This window comes from Mus pahari, chromosome 4 (assembly GCF_900095145.1).
Source record: "Mus pahari chromosome 4, PAHARI_EIJ_v1.1, whole genome shotgun sequence".
Lineage (NCBI taxonomy): Eukaryota > Metazoa > Chordata > Mammalia > Rodentia > Muridae > Mus > Mus pahari.
In genome coordinates this window covers 71,742,082-71,767,717 of record NC_034593.1, presented here as the reverse complement: position 1 = coordinate 71,767,717, position 25,636 = coordinate 71,742,082, and the positions used below count along the sequence as shown (strand labels likewise).

The window sequence follows — 25,636 nt, the reverse complement described above, 5'->3', positions numbered from 1 at the left end:
CACATTTTCTTTTTCTTTCTTTCTTTCTTTCTTTCTTTCTTTCTTTCTTTCTTTCTTTCTTTCTTTCTTTCTTTCTTTCTTTCTTTCTCTTTCTTTCTTTCTTTCTTTCTTTCTTTCTTTCTTTTTTTTTGTTTTGTTTTTGTGTTTTTGAGACAGTGTTTCTCTGTATAGCCCTGGCTGTCCTGGAGCTCACTTTGTAGACCAGCCTGGCCTCGAACTCAGAAATCCGCCTGCCTCTGCCTCCCAAGTCCTGGGATTAAACGCATGCGCCACCTCAGCCTGGCCCAGCACAATTTCTTTAACCTAGTCTTCAAGGGTCTCTCTCAAATTTATATTCCAGACTTTGGGTACAGCTACAATCTTGCTTTAGAAAGGTTTATCTGCTTCATTCCCTAACCTTTCCTTGCTATTATTATCATTATTATTATTATTATTACATTTAGAAGCATAACTTTCTGTTTATCCAGATTTTGCCAGATCTTCAGGACTTTGCTGAGTAAATATTGCCTTGTCCTAACAGATTGTTTAAATAGTCAGCAGCTTCAGTTAGGAGTGGGAGTTCTGTGATGTAACAGCACTCTGTAGAAGGGTAACTAGTTAATGTCTTGGAAACTAATTGAAATTCAGCTTTTGGAAGGAAAAAAAAAATCCATCTTCTTATTTACTCACCTGTAATACTATGCAAATACCTGTTGCTATAATTTTCAAGAATTAAAATTATGTGGAAGAGTGTTCATAGGGTCTCGATTGGTACTTGCTTGTTTATGCATGCCTATTGTGTGGTGTTGGATTTTTTTTTACTGCAGTTTTTTTCTTTAAAGAGTAGAAATATAAAAACTTCTGATTAAGGCTTTGTCTTATGAAATAAATTAGACTGCTTTTGTATAAGCAAAATTATGTAGCCATGACTAAGGGAGGAAATATAGAAGACATAAGCAAATTAAAGGATACTTTAGACCCCTCTAAAGTGAAAAGGGAATTATTTAGTAGCTTTTAAAATTTTTTTTTTATTTTTTTTGTCACCACAGTGATTTTAAACTGGAGGACATACAACCAAAATCAAGTATCCCTTGACTATTAATAGTATTTAAATTAATTTTCCTAACCCTGTGGTTAGGACTGATGTTGGACTCTTTCCCAGAATCATTTTCTTTCACATCATATATTTTGGCCTTTGACTAAGTTAAATCCTTCATATGATGAGGTCTTTACTTTCTAGTTAAATCATATGTATGTTAAGAAACTTCATTGCAAACAGTTGAGAGGAGGTGGCCATATATAGTTTTAGCACATGACTATTTAAAGGTTTGTGCCTAAGAGCTCCATGTATGACTGATAACACAGTTGAATCAGATAAGTAAGTGATTACATAGGAAAATAAGAGCTAATCTTTTGACACATCCATGGTTTAATGGCAGTGCAGTTAGAAGTGGTATTGGTAAGCTGAGTTCATCTTGCACGTCTCTTCACACATGCTGGACAAGAAGTGAAGCACTTTGGGTCATTTATTTGTTAATGTGCACATGGAAGACTCCTTATTTATACTCTGCCATGCACGTTTGCATTAGGTTCACAATGGTATATTAATTTGGTTGATCATGAAGAAGAGATGACCACATGAAATGGGAAAAGGGAAGAGCACTTAAATAACTTCTAATTTTGAATGTTCTTTAATGTTGTGCCAATGTTAACAAATGATATTTCCTTAAGAGAGAATGATTTTATGTGAAGCCTACAATCAGATCAGTGAACATTTTGTTCTGTTTCATTGCAGTTCATTGGTCGGACATGCACATTGAATGGACTCTTTTGTTCAGGAATGATTTTATAACAACATAGAGTAGCAGCTAGAAGATACTCGCTTGCCTGCTTTGGACATTGTCCAGAGGTTGATCCCATCATTAAACAGCATCAATGACACTGCTGTGGAGAGTCCTTCTCTGTGTCAGTAGAGCGAGGATATAGGTATTGGGAAGTGCTCAGACTCCTAGGAGTTAATGTCCTCCGAAGATTCTATTTTGTGTTAGAAAATGTGTATTTGTCACTAGCAACTAATTCAGCCATGTTTATCTTTTTATTACTTTTCCAAACAGAACAAAAACCAAACCAAACCAAACCAAACCAAACAAAAACCTCACCCCTAGTGTTTTGGTTTTTTCTTTTTCTCTTTTATTCTTGTTTTGTTTTGTTTTGTTTTGTATTCTGTGAATGATCTTCCATGAAAAATAGGAGTCTATTTTAGCCCATGAGTAAAGCTACCCAAGTGTTTTTATTCCTAATACTCTTCAGTTTAGATTATAGCTGTAGCTCTGTGCTGGTACAATGTCAATTGTAGTTTCAAAATGCAGTAAAATTATGTTTATCTGAGTATTTCTTTAGAAACACTGCTTAGGGACATTAAATTTTTTGTGTAAGTTGCTGTTAGGGTGTTAATGTTTGTTACATATTGAAGGCTTATGCTGTTACATATAAGTTCTGTGGGTTTATATATTGGTGGTGTGTGGTATATTTTGATTTTGTGGGAGCTTAGGTTTTGGTGTGTGATTTATGCTGGCAGTGTGTGGTATGTTTTGATGAAATTTGGTGTTATGTATTGGTTATGCGGGTTTGTGTTTTGGTGGTGTGTGATGATGTATATTGGAGATAGTATATATTGGAGATGTGTAGCATTATGTATTGGTAGTATGTGCCATGTTTTGGTTCTGTATGGTGTTAAATATTGGAGGTATGGGGTTTTATGTATTGATGTGTAGTGCTATAATTTGGTGAATTTTATTATGTTTTGGTGGCATGTGGGCCAATGATTTTGGTCGCACATGGTGGCAAAGAATGCATTGCCAATACATTTAAATATTTTCTTGATTTTTGTCTAATGAGCAAGCAGTTTTATCCTTCACGGCCTTCGTGTGATGAGCACAATTGTCAATATTTAACAAAGTAAATAATGTGCTACTGGTTTTATGTGTTTTGACTGTGGTGTGGGCAGTCTGCAGGTAGGCAAAGCAGGCTTTAAGAACTGGTATTCTAGTATACAGGCACCTCTGTTGTTGGAATAGAGACAGCTGTTCCCTTCTCTGCTGTGCCCAGCCTTTTCTCCTAGCTTTTCACTGCAACCTGTTCTGGGGGGAAACTACTCAGCTCCCACTTTACTGTGATATATTCTGTGACTTCTTCCTGATGTTTGCCCTGCTTCTTTCCCTTAAGTTGTCCCATCCCTTCATATCTTACTACTTTCAGCCAAAAGCCACATATTATTCAGAGTCACTGTCCTGTAACTTGTGCAAATTCAGTACTAAAGATACAATGCCAATCATTACAAGTTCCAAGCAAAACTGGTTGAGTGAGTTCTGAAAAGAAAACAGAACTCTGAGATCCCAGGGACATGGGTTCATTTTAGCTTTGTCTTATGCCCTCCCACTGAACCAGATCTGTAAAATAGAGGCACTGATAGTAGGGATTAATGGATTTCTCAGTGTAACTGAAGTAAAGTATTTCCTGCAATTTTTATATGAAATAAACCAGCTTTTCATTCAGAGGCACATGGCCTATTTGAAGACATATTACTTCAAATGTCTCTGACTTTAATGGAGCAGACAATGCTTCAAACACCTCCATTTTCTCCTCTGGAAATGGGCACAGCTAGCCTCAGGTGCTGCCCAAAGCAAAGGCTCTAATGTGGATTACTTTGGCTTGTGATCACAGAACACCTAAGGCAGAGTTCAAAGAGTATTTTTGTATTTTTAATATTATTCTTAATGTCCTTGGACTTTTACTTAATTTTGAGAAATAGAAAATGTAATTGCTCTTCTTGAGTTTCATGTGTTTTACAAATTGTATCTTGGGTATTCTAGGTTTCTGGGCTAATATCCACTTATCAGTGAGTGTGTATCATGTGAGTTCTTTTGTGATTGGGTTACCTCATTCAGGATGATACCCTCCAGATCAATCCATTTGCCGGGGAATTTCATAAATTCATTGTTTTTAATAGCTGAGTAGTATTCCATTGTGTAAATGTACTACATTTTCTGTATCCATTCCTCTGTTGAGGGACATCTGGATTCTTTCCAGCTTCTGGCTATTATAAATAAGGCTGCTATGAACATAGTGGAGCATGTGTTCTTATTACCAGTTGGAACATCTGGATATATGCCCAGGAGAGGTATTGTTGGATCCTCCGGTAGTACTATGTCCAATTTTCTGAGGAACCACCAGACTGATTTCCAGAGTGGTTGTACAAGGTTGCAATCCCACCAACAATGGAGAAGTGTTCCTCTTTCTCCACATCCTTGCCAGCATCTGCTGTCACCTGAATTTTTGATCTTAGCCATTCTGACCGATACGGTGGAATCTCAAGGTTGTTTTGATTTGCATTTCCCTGACGATTAAGTATGTTGAACATTTTTTGAGGTGCTTTTCAGCCATTCGATATTCTCTAGTTGAGAATTCTTTGTTTAGCTATGTGCCTCATTTTTGGTTTTCTGGAGTCTGTCTTCTTGAGTTCTTGGATATTAGTCCCCTATGAACAAAACTCCCATGGAAGGAGTTATAGAGACAAAGTTTGGAGCTGAGATGAAAGGATGGACCATCTAAAAACTGCCCCACACAGTGGTCCATCCCATAATCAGCCACCAAACGCAGACACTATTGCATACACCAGCAAGATTTTGCTGAACGGACCCTGATATAGCTGTCTCTTGTGAGGCTATGCCAGTGCCTGGCAAACACAGAAGTGGATGCTCACAGTCAGCTATCGGATGGAACCCAGGGCCCCCAATAGAGTAGCTAGAGAAAGTACCCAAGAAGCTGAAGGGGTCTGCAACCCTATAGGTAGAACAACAATATGACCTAACCATCACCCCCCAAACTCGTATCTCTAGCTGCATATGTAGCAGAAGATGGTCTAGTCAGCCATCATTGGGAAGAGAGGCCCCTTGGTCTTGCTTTATATACCCCAGTACAGGGGAGCACCAGGGCCAAGAAGGGGGAGTGGGTGGGTAGGGGAGCAGGGGTATAGGGGACTTTGGGGATAGCATTTGAAATGTAAATAAAGTAAATACCTAATAAAAATTGAAAAAAAAAAAAGAAAATGTAATTGCAGGAAAATATCTGCATAACTTTATTGGACATAGCCTTCTTTGTAACCTTTGATGCTGGCCAGGTTAGAGACAGCATTTATGGCATATTTTTCTATGTGAGGGCGAATGCCTGGTGTGATGCCATTACATCTTCCTGAGACATGCATACAGAGTGTACAGAGTGAGTTGGTTATATTGAGGGCACGGTTTATTGTGAAGCTGGGGCAGGCTAACGTTTTTATGATGCCACATATAGCAGAGACCATCCTGGTTCTTTGGAAGATTAGAACACAACTCTTAAGAGGTGAGCACAGATCTTCTCTAAACCTTTAGCAGCTGAAAACAAGCCTATCATAGCACTGAGGTGTCATTCGGTCCGTTCTGGTTCTTTTTTTCTTTTTTTTTTTTTGCACTTAACACCAAGTGAACACAGTTCATCATTGTTGTTCTTTATATCTATTTATTTTAATTACTGGGTTTCCTTGAAGTCTTTAATGAACTTTAAAGTTCACTGAACTTTTTAAGAAGGATAACAGAATGTTACATGAAGAGTACATAATTTTATAGGATGCCTTTTCCCAGACCTGTGTTCTATTACATGAAAACTGGTTGCTGTAGGGTGGAGAGATGGCTCAGTGTTTCAGAGCTCTTGCTGCTCTTCCTGAGGATGTATCAGCATCAATATCTGATATCAGAGAATCCAGTGTTCTCTTACGGTTTCTGTAGGAATCTGGACACATATGATATATATTCACACTCACAGGCATACTCATATATGTTCCTTAGGGGTTTTTAAGAATGATGGGAACCTACATCATCAGTTCATAGCTGTGTTGAATAGTTTTGGATACAGGAGAGATTTTTGTTTTTTTTGTCTTGTTTTTTATAAAATGCTCGGTTTGTGTTTAAAATGTTGATCTGGACAAAGAACTTTAGTTTATAGGGTATTAAATTTTATTGTATATTGTTTATTTAAATGTTGGCTCATTCGAATATTCTTAGATTCTTGCTTTAAAATCTCTGCGTAACTATGGTCATTTATCTTAACTTCATGTCCTCATGTGATGCCATGCCCAGATTCAGTAAGGAAGAATGTTTGCTTGTTATTTGATAGTAAGGAATACCATAACTGCAGCCTTTGCTTGGGCACACCTTCAACCCAAGTATGCTCCTGCAATACAAACACAACTCAATTAATATGAATACAAGCTGTGCACTTAGATTGGGTAGATCTACCACTACACTACCATCTTCCACATCTATGAGACCACTTGTAACTTATGGTATCTCCAGGCCATGAGCTTCTGCTCTGCTTCCCTTCTACCTCCTCCTCAGTCGCCCTCTCCCTCCCCTCTCCTCCTTCTCTCTTCCAACTTTTAGCACAACCTTCCCTTAATCTGCCCAATCACCAATCACTGGCTCTAGCCTTTATTTTACAAATTAAAGTGGGAAAGAAGGTTTACAGGAAATCACCTGAGTGCTGACTCCTTCCTTGAAAGAGGTCCCTCCCAAGAGAATGTAATTAGCATTAAATTACAAAGAACCCCAGGGCTCTCTGCAACAACACCTTCCCAGAAGCTTGGGTGCTTTAGGCTTGGTCCTTATTTTGATGAGTTGAGGTGATGGTACTTTAGGAGATCTTACTTAGAAGGTGATTGGGCCCTGGCTCCTGTAGAAAGTGAGGCAAGTTGTGTAGTTGAGTTTGCTTTTAGGACAGCAAGTTGCTAGACATAAGACTGGCTTCCCTTGTGATGTGTCTTTCTCTGCTTCTTGACATGCTTGGCACTCTGCTCTTGGACCATAAAATCTGAGAGCTACAGTGAACTTTTCTTTCCTTTATAAAGTACTCAACCTCAGCTGTGATTATAATGGCTGAGTTATTAATGCAATTACTAATTAGTAATAATTATTGATATAATTATTTATATTTCAGTTTAATTAAATGTTAGTATTTATATTCATATAAATTATGTATTTAACATAATATAGCATTGTATTTTCTGTTAGGAATGCCATGGAGGGCAGTTAAAGGTTTTCCAAAAGTAATAATGAGTATATATATATTAAAAAAAAAAATATTAGTATTGGTTTTGGCTAAAGCCCTAAGGACTAGGAAAAAGCTATAGATCTCAGACCCTGCACAGCGATGTTAGGAATCAGAGCCCTTCTGCAAGCAGTGAGGGCTAGGAAAGGAAGCCTGGCCTGGGGACCTTAGCTAAGTATCTCCTATTCAGGCTTGGTCAGGGCTGAGGAGACCAAGGAAGATCGTATTCAAGGGAGCCCTGAGTGTAGCTGCATTGCCACACTGTGACCATGGAGCTGTAGGAAAGTGCATTTCCTTCTGGATGACACAGGAAGAAGCACATGGAAGAAGAATCATTCCTGCCCCTGGTGTTTTGCAGGCTCACTGCAGACTGCGATTCATTCTTGCCAAGAACCCAGAGGCAGCAGTGGCTGAGGCCTTGGGGCTGTGAAGCAGAGATGTGGGCTGTGTGGGATGGCGAGAATTTCTGCTGGGAAAGAGAATATTGAATATTTACTGTCACTCAGATGTGGTTCATAGGCGGTAGAAGAAAGTGAAGACAGCTGAAAAGCTCAAGGATGGGGAAGGTTAGAGAGAAACGATTTTGTCCACAAGAACCTAGGAGGGGGCTGGACTCCAGTAGCACCAATGTAAGGTATAGACTTGGGGCAGGCAGGAGCTGAAGTTGGAGAACAGCCAAAGCCCCTTCTTGGCAGCTTATGCAGGAGAATTGGTGTGAGCTTGAGGTCAGCCTGGGCTATGCAGTAGGCTCTTGGTACAAGGAAACCCAACCCAAACCAAACCAACAAGCAAGCAAGCAAGCAAACAAACAAACAAAACAATCAAGCAAACATACAGAAATTTCAGAAACAGGATGTGAGAAAGGCACAAAGAAAGTATTGATCAGTAAGTGCAAGGCCAACACAGGGAATTGGTCACACCAGGGACAATGCTTTTATATGTCTCTGTCTCAGGGCCTAGCTGGGGACAGAGAAGGTTTCAAGTTTTTTTTTTTTTTATCAGGCATCCAGTTTTGTGACCAGGACTCAACAAGTTGCATGTGCAGTGACAATTCTGAGTGGTAAGAAAGCACCAGAAAGGAGTTCTTATTCTCTGAAGGCGACTGAAAGGAGCAGGAAAGCTGCTGGAGATTTCATCCTCTGTGCTAGGAAGTGCTAACCCACAAGGCAATTAGGATATGGTGTGGAGGGATAACGTTTCTAAGGAGGCCTGTGGGTCTTAACTTATCCAACCTAGGGTGTTAGCGATCGCTAAGCCATAATTCATAGATACAGAAAGGGCTACCTTTTTCTGTACTGGAAGGAGGTAGGTAATCTAGTATTCAGAATAATATCCGTATTCGTTGCTCCTGCTGGATAGTGGGGTTTGCCTATCACTGTTCAGTTAGCCTGTAGGGCTATAACAAAGAAAGTCATTCAGAAAACAGAGTATTTTGTTTTGTTTTGTTTTTTGTTTTGTTTTGTTTTTTGTTTTGTTTTGTTTTTTGTTTTGTTTTTTGTCTTTGGGGACAGATTGTTTGCACATAAGATCTGACATGAAGGAAAGTGAAAGGGTCATGATAACAGAGCCAGGTATGGTGTTAGGGGTGGCCTTGGGCTTTGCCACTGAGTTCCTGACAGGAACAAAGCCCCTTTATCTAAATGATTTGTGGTGTCTCTGGAGTGACTTATTCAAGGAGCTTTGAAGTTTAAATTATTCATACTTCAATATCCCGTCTTTACTTCTTTCAAAGATTGGCTTGTAGTGGCAGAGAAAATATTTCCTTTCAAAACTTAGTCTCATCAATTTTGGGAAAATTGTGGAATTAGAGTGGGGATTTGGGGGAAAGAAGATACACGAATATATAGCATACATTTATAGAAGAAGGGAAATACTCAGCATATTTGCTTAAATAAATCCCATGTCCATGACTTTTTGTGGCTGAGAGTAAATTGTGGATGTCTGTCATTCCAAACAGTTGCTGCTTTCTTTTCCTTTCCACATGACACAAATAGGCTCCGAGGAGTTATCTGTCTCACAGAATCATTACTAATCTAGCTTCTTTATTTGTGCTGCCATAATTCATTGCTGAGACAGGCCTTTTGCGAATTAGTTTCCTGCAGTTATCTTCTCTGTTTACAGAGATGCTCACAGAGGCAGCTACCAAATGTCTAGAGCCATAGTGCGTGTCGGCTGTAAGTCAGGCCTCCAGTCTAGCCAGCCAGGCCTGCATAACTCACAGAAAGGTCAGCTATATATTGATTTTCTATTTTTTTCTTTTCCCCTCCTGCTTTCCTGTCTTCTTCTCTCCTCTCCCTTCCTCCCCCCTCCCTGTCCTCTTTCCCATTCTACACTCTGTTCCCTCCCTTTCCCCTCCCTTCCACAGAAATGGAAAATGTGCAGAGCTAGAGGCTTGGGAGCACCAAGTCTTTTCTGCGTCTCCCTGTGGTTAGGGCAGGTGCTGCTAGACAGCCTAGACTGGGCTGGGCTCACTGTCATCGCACCTCTTACTCTGACGTGCTGGGGCTGCAAGCCTGTCACCATTCCTGGTTCACCTATTTTGCTTCTTTTCTGTCAGAAGAGAGGACGATCTTGCCTTTGATGTACAGTTGGGAAGTTTCTGAGTGATATCCAGCACGTAGCAGGATAGATGACTGCATGCATTGAAAAGAAATCAATACCTATTACTTAGTGGAAGAGCTGAACATGAACATTCATGTAATATGTTTTCCTGAACAATACAAATTACATGTATATTACAAATATTAGTTTGCAAAATATATGATTATACGATTAATGACTCTTGCTTTTTTTCAAAGATTTATTTATATTTGTTTTATGTGTATGAGCCCTTTCTCTTTGTATATGTATGTGCACATGTATATTCAGGAGCCCAGGAAGGGCATCTGATCCTGCGAGTCACCACGTGAGTACTGGGAGTGGAACTGAGTTCTCTGGAAGAACAGCAAGCACCAGTTCCCCAGTCTCAGGTTTGGTTGGACTATAGAGTTTGATTCCAAACTTTGTCTGATTAAGCCTCTTTCTGTTTTAGAGACTAGTTAAGGTATTCAGCAGAACATGCAAATAATTATGGTACAGGTCAATGACATTTCGACATGTAGAAGTTCTGTCTTCTGGATATCCTGTGTTTTTCAAATTTTGGTATAGGAGTGCTGATGTTACAGATATGTGCTCTTGCACCTGGCTTTATGTGGGTTCTGGTGATTTCAACTCAGGTCTTGAAGCATGTTCAACATGTCCCCTCTGAGCCATCTACCCCGGCTTGCCTCTTTGCTTTCTTAGCATGGTCATTTGATGAGCAGTAAATTCTTTTTTGTGTCTAATCTTCTGAGACAGTACCTTAGAGCTTTATAGAGTTCAGAGGAATTTGGTGTGTGTGTGTGTGTGTGTGTGTGTGTGTGTGTGTGTGTGTGTGTGTAAAGGTAGATTCAGAAAATGAGAAAGCACTTGGTCATGTTTCTGTATTGGGGACGTCTCTTTTGGTTATGCAGAAGTAGACTGTAAGTTCCTATAAACAGTAAGTGCCCTGTTGTGCTGCAGTGGATGAGAACGAGGCTTCTCCACCTGAGTTTCGATGTCCCTTAGCCGACTTCTTTGAATTGCTCAGCCCTCAGCCCCTTTCAGGTATTAATGCACGTTACTCCTCTGCTTCCTTCTATAAGACCCGTTGTTCAAGTCTTTTATATGAACGAGATAGTGTGCTACTAGTCTTTACGTACCTGGCATATTTCCTATGACACAATTCTCCAGTTGCATCCAAACTGATGCCGGACACAGGAATTCATTCTTTCCTTATAGGTGAATAGTATTCTATCACAGACACAGATTACAGATACTATGTATGTGGATAATGTATATACTGTATACATGCTTCCTTTTGTATTCTTTAACCGAAAGTTGCTTGGATAGATTCTGGTCTTTGGCTGCTATATATAGTACAGCAGTATAGATGGGGCTTCCAATACCTCTTTGATAAAGTATTTTATTTCTCTTGGGTATATATGTCGGAACTACTGTACAATGTGATAAATCTATTTTTATTTTTTAAAGGAACCTTTAAACACTTTTTCCATAATGTCTATTCTAGCATCTTTGTAAGACTGTATGAGTTCCCTGTTAACCGTGTCCTTGTAAGCATTTCAGCATGTTGTCTTTTTGATAAGCTTCCACTGAAGAGCTTTTTTTTTTTTTTTTTTTTTTTTTAAACAAAGACTGACTTATTACTGTTTCTTTCATTGTTGATGCCTTTCCACTCTGCACAGTATTTTCCTCTCTCCTCAGGTCAGGAGGATACGTCTGTTTTGGCTTAGTTTGCTAGCAGCTTTGTTGTTTCACGACACACATTTGCTCTGTGATCCTTCTGCCCTGATTTGACTCAGGCAGCCTGCACTTTGGTGTCTGTCTGTGAAATCATTGCCAAGAGCAATGTCATGAGGCCTTTCTCCTCTGTTTTCTTTTGAAGTTTGGGATCTTCTGTTTAAGGCTTTAATGAATTTTGAGTTGATCTTTGTGTGAGCCAAAAGATAAACATCCAGTTTCTTTCTTTTTCTCATGGAAGCCTGGCTTTCCTAGCACCACTTGTCAAAGGCAATGTTTTCTGCTCATTCTGCATTCTTCTTGGCTGATTTACTGAAGATCAGTTGGCCATACGCTGTATTTATTTCTGGTTCCCTTCTGTTGCATCAGCCTAGAACCATTTTAACTACTGAAATTTTGGTAAATATTTTAGGAGAATTTATTTAAAACACACACACAGATACACAGACACACAGACAAGACACACACATACACACACACACACACACACACACACACACACACCACTCTCTAGCTAGTAGTAAGAATACTGAATAGTAAAGGTTCAGATTGGCATATATCAAATTATAGGAGAGTTTCAAAAAGAGAAGCATCCTGTGAAATGGATGTGAAATATTAAATATTCTTTGAGGAGAGACGGATCTTAAAAAGAAAATTAAAAAGCAGCTACTAATCACAGTGTAAAATTTTATACTATAGCCAATAACAGTGGAAATTAGCCAACTCTTACAGGCCGCCTCTATGCACTTGATAATAATCTATTTCATTAATACACCTTTTGCTTTGTAATATATTTTTAAATTAGGAAATTATATACTTTCTTAAAACACAACCTTTCCAAAAATGTTTGATTATTTTGTGTCTATGAAGGTAAAACTTTTTGCTATTTCAAGATAGAGTTTCTCTGTGTAGCCTTGGCTGTCCTGGAACTCACTATGTAGACCAGGCTGGCCTCGAACTTAGAAATCCTCCTGCCTCTGCCTCCTGAGTGCTGGGATTAAAGACCTGCACCACCACGCCCAGCGAAGGTAAATCTTAATTGCTAACTGCATTAGATTAAGAGTTAGTTCTGGTTTGGCATTCCATCATCAGCCACCAAACCCAGACACTATTGCACATGCCAGCAAGATTTTTCTGAAGGGACCCTGATATAGCGGTCTCTTGTGAGGCTATGCCAATGCCTGGCAAACACAGAAGTGGATGCTCACAGTCAGCTATTGAATGGAACACAGGACCCCCAATGGAGGAGCTAGAGAAAGTACCCAAGGAGCTAAAGGGGTTGGTAACTCTATAGGAGGAACAACCAGTCCTCTCCCCCCCGCCCCCCCAGAGCTTGTGTCTCTAGCTGCATGTGCAGCAAAAGATGGCCTATTCGGCCATCATTGGGAAGAGAGGCCCCTTGGTCTTGCAAACTTTATATGCCCCAGTACAGGGGAATGCCAGGGCTAAGAAGTGGGAGTGAGTGGGTAGGGGAGCAGGGGTGGGGGGAGGGTATAGGGAACTTTCGGGATAGCATTTGAAATGTAAATAAAGAAAATATCTAATTGAAAAAAAAGGGAAAAAAAGAGTTAGTTAGATTTATAAAGGACATCCTTGGATATGCCTTTACCCTCATATTTTTCAGAGAGGACTCACTAAGTGATGATGCTATACCATGTATGTGGGCAACACCAGCTCATATACCAGGAGTCTTGAAGGAATAATTGGCAAAACAGAGGGAGTAAAAGGGTCACTGGGAGATGTCCTCTCTTTCTGTCCTTTCTAGACCTCTCTGCACACCTTCCATGCCATGGTCTTCTGAACCTATGAGCACAGATCTTTCTTCCTTACACTGCATCTCTTAGCTGTTTGTCCAAGCACCAGAGTCTTTTTGGTTCCTTAGGAATTTTTGATGTTTGAGTTTTATTTCTGTAATAATTTTCATTAGGTTGTGGGCTTCTTTGTCATAGAGATAGGGACAGTATTTGATGCTGTCCTTCTGTGTAGCCAGTAATGTCTGTGGACTTTAGATACCGCTGCCTTCACCTCCCGAGTTTGAGGATGGTGGAGGCTATACCACCATGCCCTGTTTATGAGGTGCTGGAAATTGAACCCAGGGTCTCTTGTATGCTAGGACAATACTATAAACTAAGCTACCAACCAAGCCTCTATCTTGAGGATTTTGATAGATGATTGCCTTTAATATTAAATCTCTATGGGGAGTGTGGACATATTAACAGCTCTGTCTTCTAATCCATAAACTTGGCTCTTTCTGTTTCTTTAATTTTTTTATAGTTGTTAATGTACAAATATTTCATTACCTTAGTCAGGGTTAAGGTTATTTCTGAATATGGAATTCTTTTTTATGCTGTTGTAAATGGGATAATTACCCAAATTTCCATTGCACAGTATATTTATGATTTTTTTCAGTTAATTCTGTTTCCTGCACTGCTACTTTGTCAGTTCTAATAGGATGTTTGCACAAGTGTGTGACAATGTATGGATGCTAAGGCAGATAGACCCATCTTACAGCAAGCAGAGGCATATACTTATGCAACATAGACTCATTTCTCTCATCAGACTAAGGCTATGACTTCTGGTATGTGTTGAGTAGATGTAGTAAGAGAGGACATCTTTGTTCTTGATCTTAGCGTCACAGCTTCTAGCTTTTCACCATGGAGTGTGGTGTTTGTTAGCATCCTGTCCAAGCCCCGCCCCACAGTTACCTGGCAATAGCCAGGTATGCTCTGCCCCACAGTTACCTGGCAATAGCCAGGTATGCCTGACTCACTATAAAAGGGGCTGCTTGCCCCCTCCTCACTTTCTTGCCCCTCTCTTGTTCCTTTGCTCTTTCTCTGCTCCCTTCCCCCCTCATACTACCCCCTCTCTCCTCCATGCTCATGGCTGGCCTCTACTTCTCTACTCTCTCTCTCTCCCTCCCTTTCTCTGCCTCTTGACTCCCTTCCCCATGCCCTAAATAAACTCTATTCTATACTATACCATCATTGTGTGGCTGGTCCCTCAGGGGGAAGGGATGCCTCAACAACAATGGCCCATCAAGGCACCAAGGCACCCCCCTTCCACCATACCTCATCACACCTCCATAGAACATAAACCCCCCTCTTTATCTTTTAATAAACACAACAGTGTTAGATGTGGACTTTTTAACCTATGGCAGTGGTCCTCATATTCTGTGTCGTGACCAATTTGGGTCAAGAGTCACATATCAAATAGCCTGCATATCAGATATTTACATTATAGTTTAAAACAGCAAAATTACAGTCATGAAGTGGCAATGAAGATGAGGGAAGTCTCCACAGCATGAGGAACTATATTAAAGAGTATTTGGAATCTTGAGACCCACTGATTTATGGCCTCTATTACATGGAAATACGTTTCCTTCTATCTCTAGTTTCTTGAATATTTTTAATCCAGCAGGAATGTTAAATTATATCATGATTTTTATGCACCTGTTGATATGATCACGTGGATTTTATCTAATTTCTGTTACAGTGAGTGAGGTATCCTTGGACTCAGAGATAAGCCCCACTTGATCATGGCATGTGACCATTGAAGGTGCTTTTGAATCTATTTTACTAGTCTTTGTGAAGGATTCTTCCTTATGAGGAACATGGGCTTGTAGTTTTTTTATGGTGTACTGACTGGCTTTAGTATCAGGGTCATGTTGTCCTCATAAAGTCCTTGGATGTGCTCCCCCTTTCAGTGTTTGGACAGATTTTGACAAGTACTGGCTTGAATTTGTTTTTTAGCTGTTCAGTAGAATTTGCCAGTGAAGTCATCTCTTCCTGGACATTTTAAAACAAATTCATTTTCTTTGCTAGTTAAAGATCTGTTCAGATTTTTATTTCTTCATGAGAAAGTCAGAATGTTGGCTGTGTCTAGAATTTTACTACTCGTTCTGAGTTAATCCACCTATGGGCATCTAGTGGTTCATCATCTCTTATCAGCTTCCTCCCTGCCTTGACACCACTTGTAATGTCTCTTCTTTCATGTCTGACTTTATTTATTTTTTTGTCTTTTATTTTTTTATTATGCTAAAGATGTCTATTTTTATTATATCCTCAAAGCATTGTTTTTTTTTATTTTTTATTCTTTAATTCATTTTCTGTTAACCTTTGGCTTAGTTTGTTATTTTTCTCTATCAGATAATTGATATATGTATATTTTGATAGCATTTTTTTCAAGGAATTTTATCATGTTCTTTTTCATGGATGTCATGTATCCATGTTGGTATCAATATAGTAGAAAATACCTCCTTTTTTTCCTGTTTGGTGTACTGACCACATACAAGAGAGGACCTTGGTCAATTAGCCTGTCCACTATTCTGCAGATATACAACTTTCACGATAGAACAAATCCACGGTGGATTCCCAAGTATGAAGGAGGTATGTTATGTCCTCTTTGTCTTCTGTGATAGGCAGGCCAGAAGCTAGTCCCTTGGTTTTTAGAAAAGTTGAAAAGCTGCATCTGGGTCCTTTCTACCTTGGTGAGAATTGAACATGTGGTGGTTTTATTTGCTTGCTCAGTGCAGGGTTAGGAAAGGTCTTCTGTTTAGTCCTGACTCTTGTTTAAATGACCATTTTGTCCTCTGTAACTTTTATTGATTAGGAATGCTGGTCCACATCATGGCTCTGAGGCAAAGGACTTAAAATCTCTTTGGGAACTCCAGAAATTACTGTGTTGTTAAATGCATGATTCAGCTGTTCCCTGCTGAGAGCAAGGCTAAGCCTGTGTTCCTCTGGGTTGTGGCAAGTCTGCATGATAGTTAAATTAATACTATGCCCTATACAGAGCCCCAACAGTTTTCCAAGATAGAGAGAGCCAGCATATCAGGTCTCACTGAAAAAATTAGGCACTAGATACCTCATCTAATTCTTTTGTTCCAGAAAGAGATGCCGAACTGAGAATTTCCTGCTGAGCATGTCCTGTGCTTGGATAAGAACTATGGCCTGAGAATATTTCACTCGCACTACTAGTCACATTGTGGAGGATTTCTCAGGAGTCTGAGTTGCAGGAGGACCTCAACGAGAGCTGCAAGGTTTCCACAAGGGAAGGAACCTGATGCATAGGCTAAGCCAAGGGTTCTTTAGAGGTCCCTTCAAGTTGTTCATAAACAATTAGATAGAAGCATTATTTTCTCATCAGCAGGGTCCCTTCAATTTTTAGTTGGTGACCAAATAGTCTGACTAATCATTTTGGCTAGCTAGATAACAAGAGCTATGGGTATTTAAGCATGAAGTTCGCAGGGAGATATAGAGAGTAGCTGCCTGCCAGAGGCTAAATTATCTCCCAGATTCAAAGGGGTGTCTTGGATTTGATCTGAAGAAAAGAATGTCTGAAAACTGCTGTGTCAGCTCATCCTTTTGTGCCCTTGAAACATTTCTTTTGTGCTTCTAGACGATATTTTTATCCTGCATATTTGTGCAAATATTTCTTGATCACCATCCTTGTAGGGGAAAGATTAGTATCATTTGCTTCAGGAAATGGGAAATTCCTACTGAAGACTCTCCATTTTTCATTAAAAGTTTTATTCTTCATTATTGTGTGTGCTTGCTCATAACATGTGTGTGTGTGTGTGTGTGTGCATGTCAGTCACATGTGGAAGACAGAGGACAATTTTGTCAAATAGGTCCTCTTCTTCCACCTGTGTGTTGATTCCAGGGATTGAACTAATGTCAGCAGACTCCGCTCTCTGAACCACCTCACTGGCCATTCCAAGTTTTTAGCCCTTAGTTCTTATGCTTAACAAACTATCTGCATTTGTTTCTTTTTCGTGGAGAAGTCTTCCATGTGGGTATATGTCATTTTATAGCTGTGTTTTCATAGTGTGACGATGATAAAGGTATTGTGGTATGTGGCTCGATAGGGACTTCCTTAGCATGTCTTAGAGCACTGATGTCTCAGAAGCCCACAGAGTAAGAGGCGCCTTCACACTCACGATCGTTTGAAGACACTTCATAAGTGTACTATTCACGTGGGTCAACACATTCTAACTTCTTGGTCCTAATTTCTGAATTACTCAATGGAATATTCTGAGGTGAGCAATGATCAGAGCCTTATTTTGTGCGGCCCCTTCCACCTTGGCATACTATTCAAAAGTAGGCCTCTGATGTTCTTTTAAAATTGTTGACTCTTAATGCATATATATATATATATATATATATATATATATATATATATATGGCTCAGAATATCAACGAGATGTTGACAGTTTATGCTGCCGATTGTAGGTTTGGTTTAAAGATGCCAGAAGTTCCTTCTGCCAATAGATTATCCCGCACCATCAAAGCCAGTGAGCCCAACTGATTACAGCTGGCCCATCCTTTCTCTGACTAAAGCTGATGAGCATGATGTCAAGAGATTTCCTGACTAATTATCATCTTTCTGACCTGACACAGTCCCCATAGAAAGGTCATCACTGTGAAGTTGTGAGGCTTGGTTTTCAGTGATTTCTAGGGACAGAGAAATGCTGTCAGTAAGTCTTTCAACAACTGGATGAAATTTTCCCAGCTGTTCTGTAACTGTATGAGACATCTCTCTGTAAGACCCAAGCCTTTTCCATTAACAAATACCAGCTGCGGGTGCTTTTCATTTAAGTCTCTGGCACTTGTAAATTTCTTAACCCCTGAGCTTCCTAGCTTCAGCTTCGTAGTAGTTCTAAATAAACATTAAATACTCTCTTAAATACCTAAAGGTTTGTTCTTTAATTTTGAGCTTGAGGTCATTTCTACAGTTGCTTAAATACCATGTTGATGTGCAACTCTTTCAATGAGAAATGCCTTTATAGGCTTAGGCACTTGAATACTTGGTCCCCAGCTGGTGACAGTGTTTGGAGAGGTTATGGGGAGAGGCAGCCATTCTGGGGAAAGTATATCACTGGGGAAGGGTTTAAAAGTTTAAAGCCTCTTCCAAATATGATCTCTCAGCCTCTTGTTCTTGCTGCCATGCCAGTAGCTGCTATGCCTCCCCGCCATCTCTCTGGAACCATAAGCCAAAATAAACTTTCTTGTATAAGCTGCCTTGGTCCTGGTATTTTATCACAGCAACATAGCAGTAATCAATACAAGATGCAAGTGTACAGTGATTCTTGATAAAGAGCTTTGTGTTGACATCACTTTGTCATGGCCTCTGTGCTGAGGCCAAGGCTCGTCCCTGCAAGCATGAAATGCTATGGACCGAATTTGTGATTCTTTCCCCAGCTCTCTCCTAGGGTTACGAAGAGGAAGGTACAGATGCACCACTCACATGTGTTCCTATACTGAAGCTCCCATCCGAATCCTGCAGGGTGAAGCCATCCTTGCTCTTGGTGCACTAGACAAAGTGCAGTGTGAAGATAGGGGAAGCTCCTTAGGTTGCTCTGGAAAGATCAAAGGAACACAGCAGTGTAGGGAGAGTCACTCTCCTGTGGTCCTCTTACAATTTCTCCTTTATATCCAGGGGGACCACCTGGCTTCTAGGTTCAGCTGCATCCTGTGCACAGCATCCCTCTGTCAGCCATCCCCACAGAGCCAAATATCCTCATCTTGAGCTTGAGTATCCCTAAGACCTCAGTAGTTGAATGTTCTACTTTATTCCATCTTCTTACCATTTGATAGTCTATCCTCATCTCACCCTATGCTCCACCAGTTCACAGTGTCCTTATGCACCATTTTCAGAAGTATATAGCTTTATTTTATCAGATTTTCAACATCTCACCCAACAAAGAGTAGAAACACGCCAGTCTATGCCTTTCTCTGCTTACTTCTTGGCTTTGTGCTTGAGTTAGGTCATGTTCAGAGCAGCATCTGCCCCAGGTTTCTCACTCCGACAGGGCTTTCAGCCTGAGAAACCCCATGACCATTGCTGCTGCATTTTTTTTTTAACACTGAAAAAAAATAAATAAAAAGAGGAGGTATTCCCTTAGACACAGAATTACGGTTAGAGGAAAACTCAGGCAATGGGCCCATGCAGACTGTTTTAGAATAATCAGTTCCAGAATTGTCATATGATGATAAGATTATTCTACATTTAATGGAAAGTCAAATCTCTGTTTAGAAAGATATTTCTGTGTTTTTCTTTGACTGCTGGAAAGCATTACATCATGCAGCCATGTAGCCTGACACATTTTTTACATAACTTCCCACATTAGTAATGACATTGATTCAAGCTTAGACAAGTGAACAATGCAAGGATGATGGTAAAAGGGCTTGTTATATAAGACAGAGTTTCCCCGCTCATTTGATTACTTTGCCTGAGTGAGTTATTTTCTTAATATCATAAAGCTAAGAAATGAATCTTATTTCATAATACATTGGAATTGTTAATAGACTGAGCGAAAATATTCAAATGGCTAAACCATTCAAAATATCAACATTCAACTACTGAAGCAGTTAGTTGAATTAGGTTTCACTTAAAATCACTAATATCACACTTTGCAAATTATGTGTGTCTTATTATATAAACAATCAAATATTCTGTGTGCACATTGTACTTTGTCTTATAGAGAAAGTAACTGCAGCCATCTAATTCCCCCCAAAATAATAGAAAGTATTTTTATGAGATTTTAATATTGGTAAGGTACACAAATGATTACTATTTTTTAAATGATTACTATTTTTATGTGGTTAAAAAAAACCTGAATTCATGCCTATGAATATAAACTACATGTGATTTCTTTACATTTTAGCATAAATTTTAACATGAACTTTTAAAAATAGGAAAAATGAGCTCCTTATTAAATATTCAGGCCAAGTTTTATTGAAAAAATAATGAGAAAAAAGGTTGAAAAGATTGGTCTATCCTCTGATGTGTGTGTGTGTGTGTGTGTGTGTGTGTGTGTGTGCGTTTAGTTGATTTTTGAGTGATGTTTCTCAATGGATACAGATTCTGTTGGTTAAAATACAACAATTTGTTTTGACTCTAAGGGGAATTGAAAGCATTTGGGAATAGCTACAATGTGATGCTAATAAAGTCCAGAAGAAGGCAATTCTCTTGTTTAGGGATTGAGAACAATAATTAGTAAGGTCAATAGAACCTTGGATGCAGCATGGGAACCCTGAATCTGGATGGTGGACACAGACACTATTGCAGGGTGTAGGACCAGTGAGAGCATCACAGTGCTGCCATGAAGGCTAAACCCACACAAACAAGCCAAAGCTCTGAGCCATGGCTTACTTTTAAAGCAATCAGTGTAGAGGAGTCATTTCCAGCTTCCTGCATTTGGCATGGTAAGGAGGTTCCTCTTGCCTTCTCCTTACACAACAAGGTTATGGAAAAGTAACCTGATACTGAGAAGTTTTTTCCTGGCTCTGTTTCTGTGTCTCTTACAAAGAGAGTAACAGGAGTAGGTGACTAGTGACTAGTCCTTACTGTTTTTGTTTCTTTCTTTCTTTGCTTTTTGTTGAGAACAGGATCTATAGCCTACACTGACTTGGGACTTTGGTTCTCACACTGGCTTCAAACTCAGATCGTTAGACCTCAGTCTCCTAGGTGCTGGGATTGCAAGTATGAGACACAGTGCCTGGTTTGGGCTATTTATTTACTCATCTATAAAACTAACATCCTTGGCTGGATTCATTGGAAACTTTAGTATATCTTATGGAGAGAAGCTCCCCTTGATTCTGTAATGTAAAGTCTGAGTATGTACAATATTAAAGTCAAATGTTGTCCTTTAGCTTTAACAGTTGTAATGAGAAGGTAGATAATATTTTACTTACACTATGCAGAGTTTTCCATGGGATGAGAAGTCAACTTGTAGCTGGGTCAGGCTTTACGTTTTAAGTATTTATTTATACATCATTCTACCGTTTTCATTATTATTATCATTATTATTTTTTGGAGCTGCTGATAAACTACCAGATTCCCTTATCCGTCAAATTTCCCCATTCATCACCGATTTTTAATCTCTCTCTCTCTCTCTCACCTGAAATATAGCCTTCTGCTTAGATAGATAGCTTTTCTCTTTAATCAAGTACATGTTTATCAGTTGAAAGGCTGAAATGATTAGGTGGATCAGTTCTTCACTACCCAGTCCATACTTCAGAACTGACCTGAGCCAGTCAGGGCAGGTAGAAAGTACTGAGTCCTATGTGTATTTTGTACAGGGAACTCCAGGTTAGAAGCCATGATTACCTTGGTAATCATGTGTTCTGTTTTGTATCAAGTTTTGTATCTATAAATAGACATGGAGGAAAGCTACACAATTGTCATCAAATGATTCATTCATTTATTTGTGTGTATTGCCTGGAATATGATTGCATGGTTTAGGCAAATTTTTGAAGTGAGTTGAAGGTTAAGGTAATTTTAAAGTAAATTAGGTTTAGAAAGATACAATTAGAAGAAGGATTTGCAATGTTGAATGTATGGGGCTGATCCTGTATAAGTGGACAGAGGCAGGACACACTTTGATAGACACAGTTTATGATGGAGGAAAAAAATGAAATGTCCTGAAAGTTCCAAACTATACAATTAGAGGTAATTGTCTTTATACCCTCTTTTTCTTTGGAAGAATGTAATTGTAAAAGATTTTATATCAAGAGACATAATAATAGCAGCCCTTAATTGATTCAATAAAAGTATATTTCATAATTAATTCCATTTTCCCTCCTTGAATGAGAAAATCGATAGATAGGATTGAACACTAATTTGCATCCTAATATCCAATTTATCCTCATCCCTTCATTCTCTTTAGAGTGTCTGATCTTGTGAGAAGAGATGACAACTGGCTCTAGGGAGATTACAATTTTACTAGCAGCAAAATAGAAAAATCTCATTACCCCTGCCAAGATCCCTGGAGGTGTGATATTGCAGTTAATAAAGGCCATGAGAAGCAATTTAAAAAAAATCTATGCAATCTCCTGGGCTTTGGGAAATTTAATTAATTGGTTTTCATTTGTTGTTTAATATGTTGCACTCAGAATGATTTCTATCTGAAAGGACTCTCTGTAGCAATTCGTAGTTGGTTTAGCTCTTCCATCAACTTGTGCTGTCTTGAGTTTCTCCACTAGTGGCCTCCTTGTATCAGAGTGGAGATGTCTAGGACATACTTTAGTTGCGATCAAAAGTCAAGCCAATTGCATCAAAGTTTGCTTCACAGAAATTAATGTCATTTATTGCCACATTAGTACATATTAGAAGATACCAGATGTTGTCTCCTTTTAATCTTTCTTGGGATCATTATGGAGGTTTTGGTCAGGTGTGTGTTTTCTGTTTGTTATTGGTTTGAAATGATTGATAAAACTTCAAGGGTGCTACAACAAAACAAACAGAAACAGCATAACATTTATAAAATGTGCTGTTAAACTGTCAATTTAGTCATGACTCACTATTCAGAAGTAATAGCAAAATGGCATATACTTAGTAATTAGCGATCAGCAAAAGAGAAAAACATGATAGCCTGCTCTCTTCTAAATAAAGAGCTTATGACAAATATATACAGAAAATATGTAGTAGTATTTTTGTTGGTGATTTGTTTGTGTCATTGATCTGTCAGTGGCAAGACTATGTTTAAGCCATATCTACCATGGGTGGCCAATATTTAATTTGAAGGGAAAATGTCATTGTTTCTTAAGAATAACATTTTATAAATAGTCTGATTATCTTATGGATCCTTAACTGTCTCTCTGTGCACATTTTCTCATAACACTTACTTTCTCCTTTGCTTCTACAAGTAAATAATATGCATTGTTCAACAAACAAACCAAACAAAACCGACCAACCAACGAAACAAACCAACATGTTCTTTGCTATCTCATGGACTTGTGCACATTTGACTGTAGATTGTGTTGCTTGAGGACAAATGAATCATCTGCCTAGTTTTACTAAATAATAGGAAACCTGGACAGTGTGTTTAACAATACTGTTTCGTGCAATTAGTCAATTTTACTTGCTAGGATACACTTGTTCTTATTTGTAAACAAATCACCCTGGCTCTGACAGTGTTTGTAACTGTTTATTTATATCTACTAGGAAAAGTCTTGGAGTTGTATATTTGTCTTAAGGGAGCCAAGCCAGTTCTCCTGAGAAATGTGACTGCTTTCTGTTGAATGCTATTTCCTAATACTTACTGGATTCTTCTCTGTCTTTTCTCCTTTAGTCAGCAGTCACCCGAGGACCTGGCCCGTGTGCCCCCCAACTCCACCAGCAATATTTTGAACAGGCTGCTGGTCAGTTATGATCCTAGGATCAGACCAAACTTCAAAGGTTTGTTGTCTCTCTGCTCTCCACAAATTCCCTCCAGTCTTCATACCTATATAACACTGTGTTTCTAATGTGCAAAAGGATAGGATTTCAAGTTAACATTTAACTGACCTGCAATGTGCTTAGGGAAAGAGCTATTTAATGTTTAAAATACATTTTTTTTGTTGTTAAGAAAAAAATATTAATTCTAATAGTGTTATATAGTTACTAGTTGAAAATAGTGAAAAGGTATATTCTGTGAATTAATAGGCTGGCCTCTGAGATCGATTTTCTAAGAACTCTGTGTCCCTAAGCATAGTGATTTAAAGTTTAGGATCTGGACATTGATGTGGTATTCAATAATAGACATAACAGTTAATAATTTGTAGACCAACCATTTACTCAGGGAAATGACCAGTTCAGAGTGTATATAAATTCTCTCTGTTATTAGCATTTCATAATTATAAAAAATACCCTATGTTATTTTGAAGAAAGACAGCCAATTTGTTTTAAAAACATGTTAATTTTATAAATAAAAAAGTTCCAGAATAAAAGTTATTACATAAACAAAATATTCCCACTTGTCACAGTTTTAAGGAAAAATAAAGCCACGGTTAAAATAGAAGCCTTTTATGACCAGATTGCATTATTGTTCTCTGGAAGATGGTGATCCTTACTGTTGGGAAAGGACAGACATTAATGTACAGAACATTAGCATTATAAGGCTCGAAAGTTTTTCTGCATTTGCAGAGGAGGAAAAAAAAAAAAAAAGTCTTGCAGCTGCTTCTAGTCAACTCGAGTTCTACAGCAATGTTGTAAAAAAAGGGATTTTGTTCATTACCAGAGCCTATTCAGTCCCTCTCCACAGCCGCTGCGGTCCCAGTCTGGGTTGTCACATGCCTAGCACACATTGATTCACACCTGTTTCTCATCAGCAGTGCTTAGGAGGCTAAAGGCGAAATTCACATGTTCCCTTTCATAGGCACAATGAGTCAGAAAAGAAAGAAAATTGCAACATTATACCTCAGTTCTCACTCCATGAACTTTCAAGTTATTTTCCAACAGGTCAGACAGAAATCTTTATAATGGCTCTATTATAAGTCTGATTAGCTTTGTGCTTTCATGACATAAAATGGAAATATAGTAATTATCAGTAAAATCCATTGAATACTGGTATAGCAATTCATTTAAAGATTTGAAGTGATTAGAAATGGCAAAAAATAAAACTATTTTGAAAATGAATTTTACAAAACTCTTTAGTAAGTAGACCCATTAAATTATGCAGTTGGCAATTAAAACATATATTCCAGAGTTTATACAACTTAAAACAGAAATATTTCTGAGTAATGTACACCACTGAATATAACTGAAGTTAGCATTTATTTCTAATAGGATTTCTGCTTGGATAATGAAATCAACAGCAATTATGAGCATATTATATTAAGAACAAAGATTTTTGCATCTAAATGTACATTTTAAAATTACAAAAGTTAAATATTAACATCCTATTATAGCAATTCTGACCAAGGTTTTTGCAACCTCTAAGTCTATCCTTAATTTTTTTCATAGGCATTCCTGTTGATGTAGTAGTCAACATTTTTATTAATAGTTTTGGATCCATTCAAGAGACAACAATGGTAAGATGATAATTTCATATTTATGATTCCCAAACTTTAAGTCAGAGGACAGTGTAAACCATCAAGACTGAAAACCAAGGGAGTGACTGTGGAGAGAAATACATGCAATCTAGCATGGAAAACTACAAATTCCCAAGTTGTGTTAAACCAGAGCTTTCAACACGTGTGTAATTTTACAATTCAAATTCAGCCTTGGAACATTTAGGCTTAGGAAATATGTATTCATCCTGAAAAACTGTTTGTATTCCATGTGGGGAAAGGACTTGGGTTTTTAATCTAACTCTCTCTCTCTCTCTCTCTCTCTCTCTCTGCACCCCCACCATGTATGTGTGTGTGTGTGTGTGTGTGTGTGTGTGTGTGTGAGAGAGAGAGAGAGAGAGAGAGAGAGAGAGAGAGAGAGGAGAGAG

At 38.7% G+C, this 25,636-nt stretch overlaps 1 protein-coding gene across 4 annotated transcripts in view; it reads left to right on the top strand.

Annotated features, from left to right (window-relative positions):
- Glrb (glycine receptor beta) overlaps positions 1 to 25,636 on the top strand; it is a 70,269-nt gene that overhangs the window by 11,736 nt on the left and 32,897 nt on the right. For all 4 annotated transcript variants that reach the window (XM_021195412.2, XM_021195411.2, XM_029537946.1 and 1 more), the window contains exons 3-4: positions 23,510 to 23,616; positions 25,162 to 25,229. In XM_021195412.2, the coding sequence (XP_021051071.1) occupies positions 23,510 to 23,616; positions 25,162 to 25,229 (175 nt within the window). The remainder of the gene's footprint in view (positions 1 to 23,509; positions 23,617 to 25,161; positions 25,230 to 25,636) is intronic.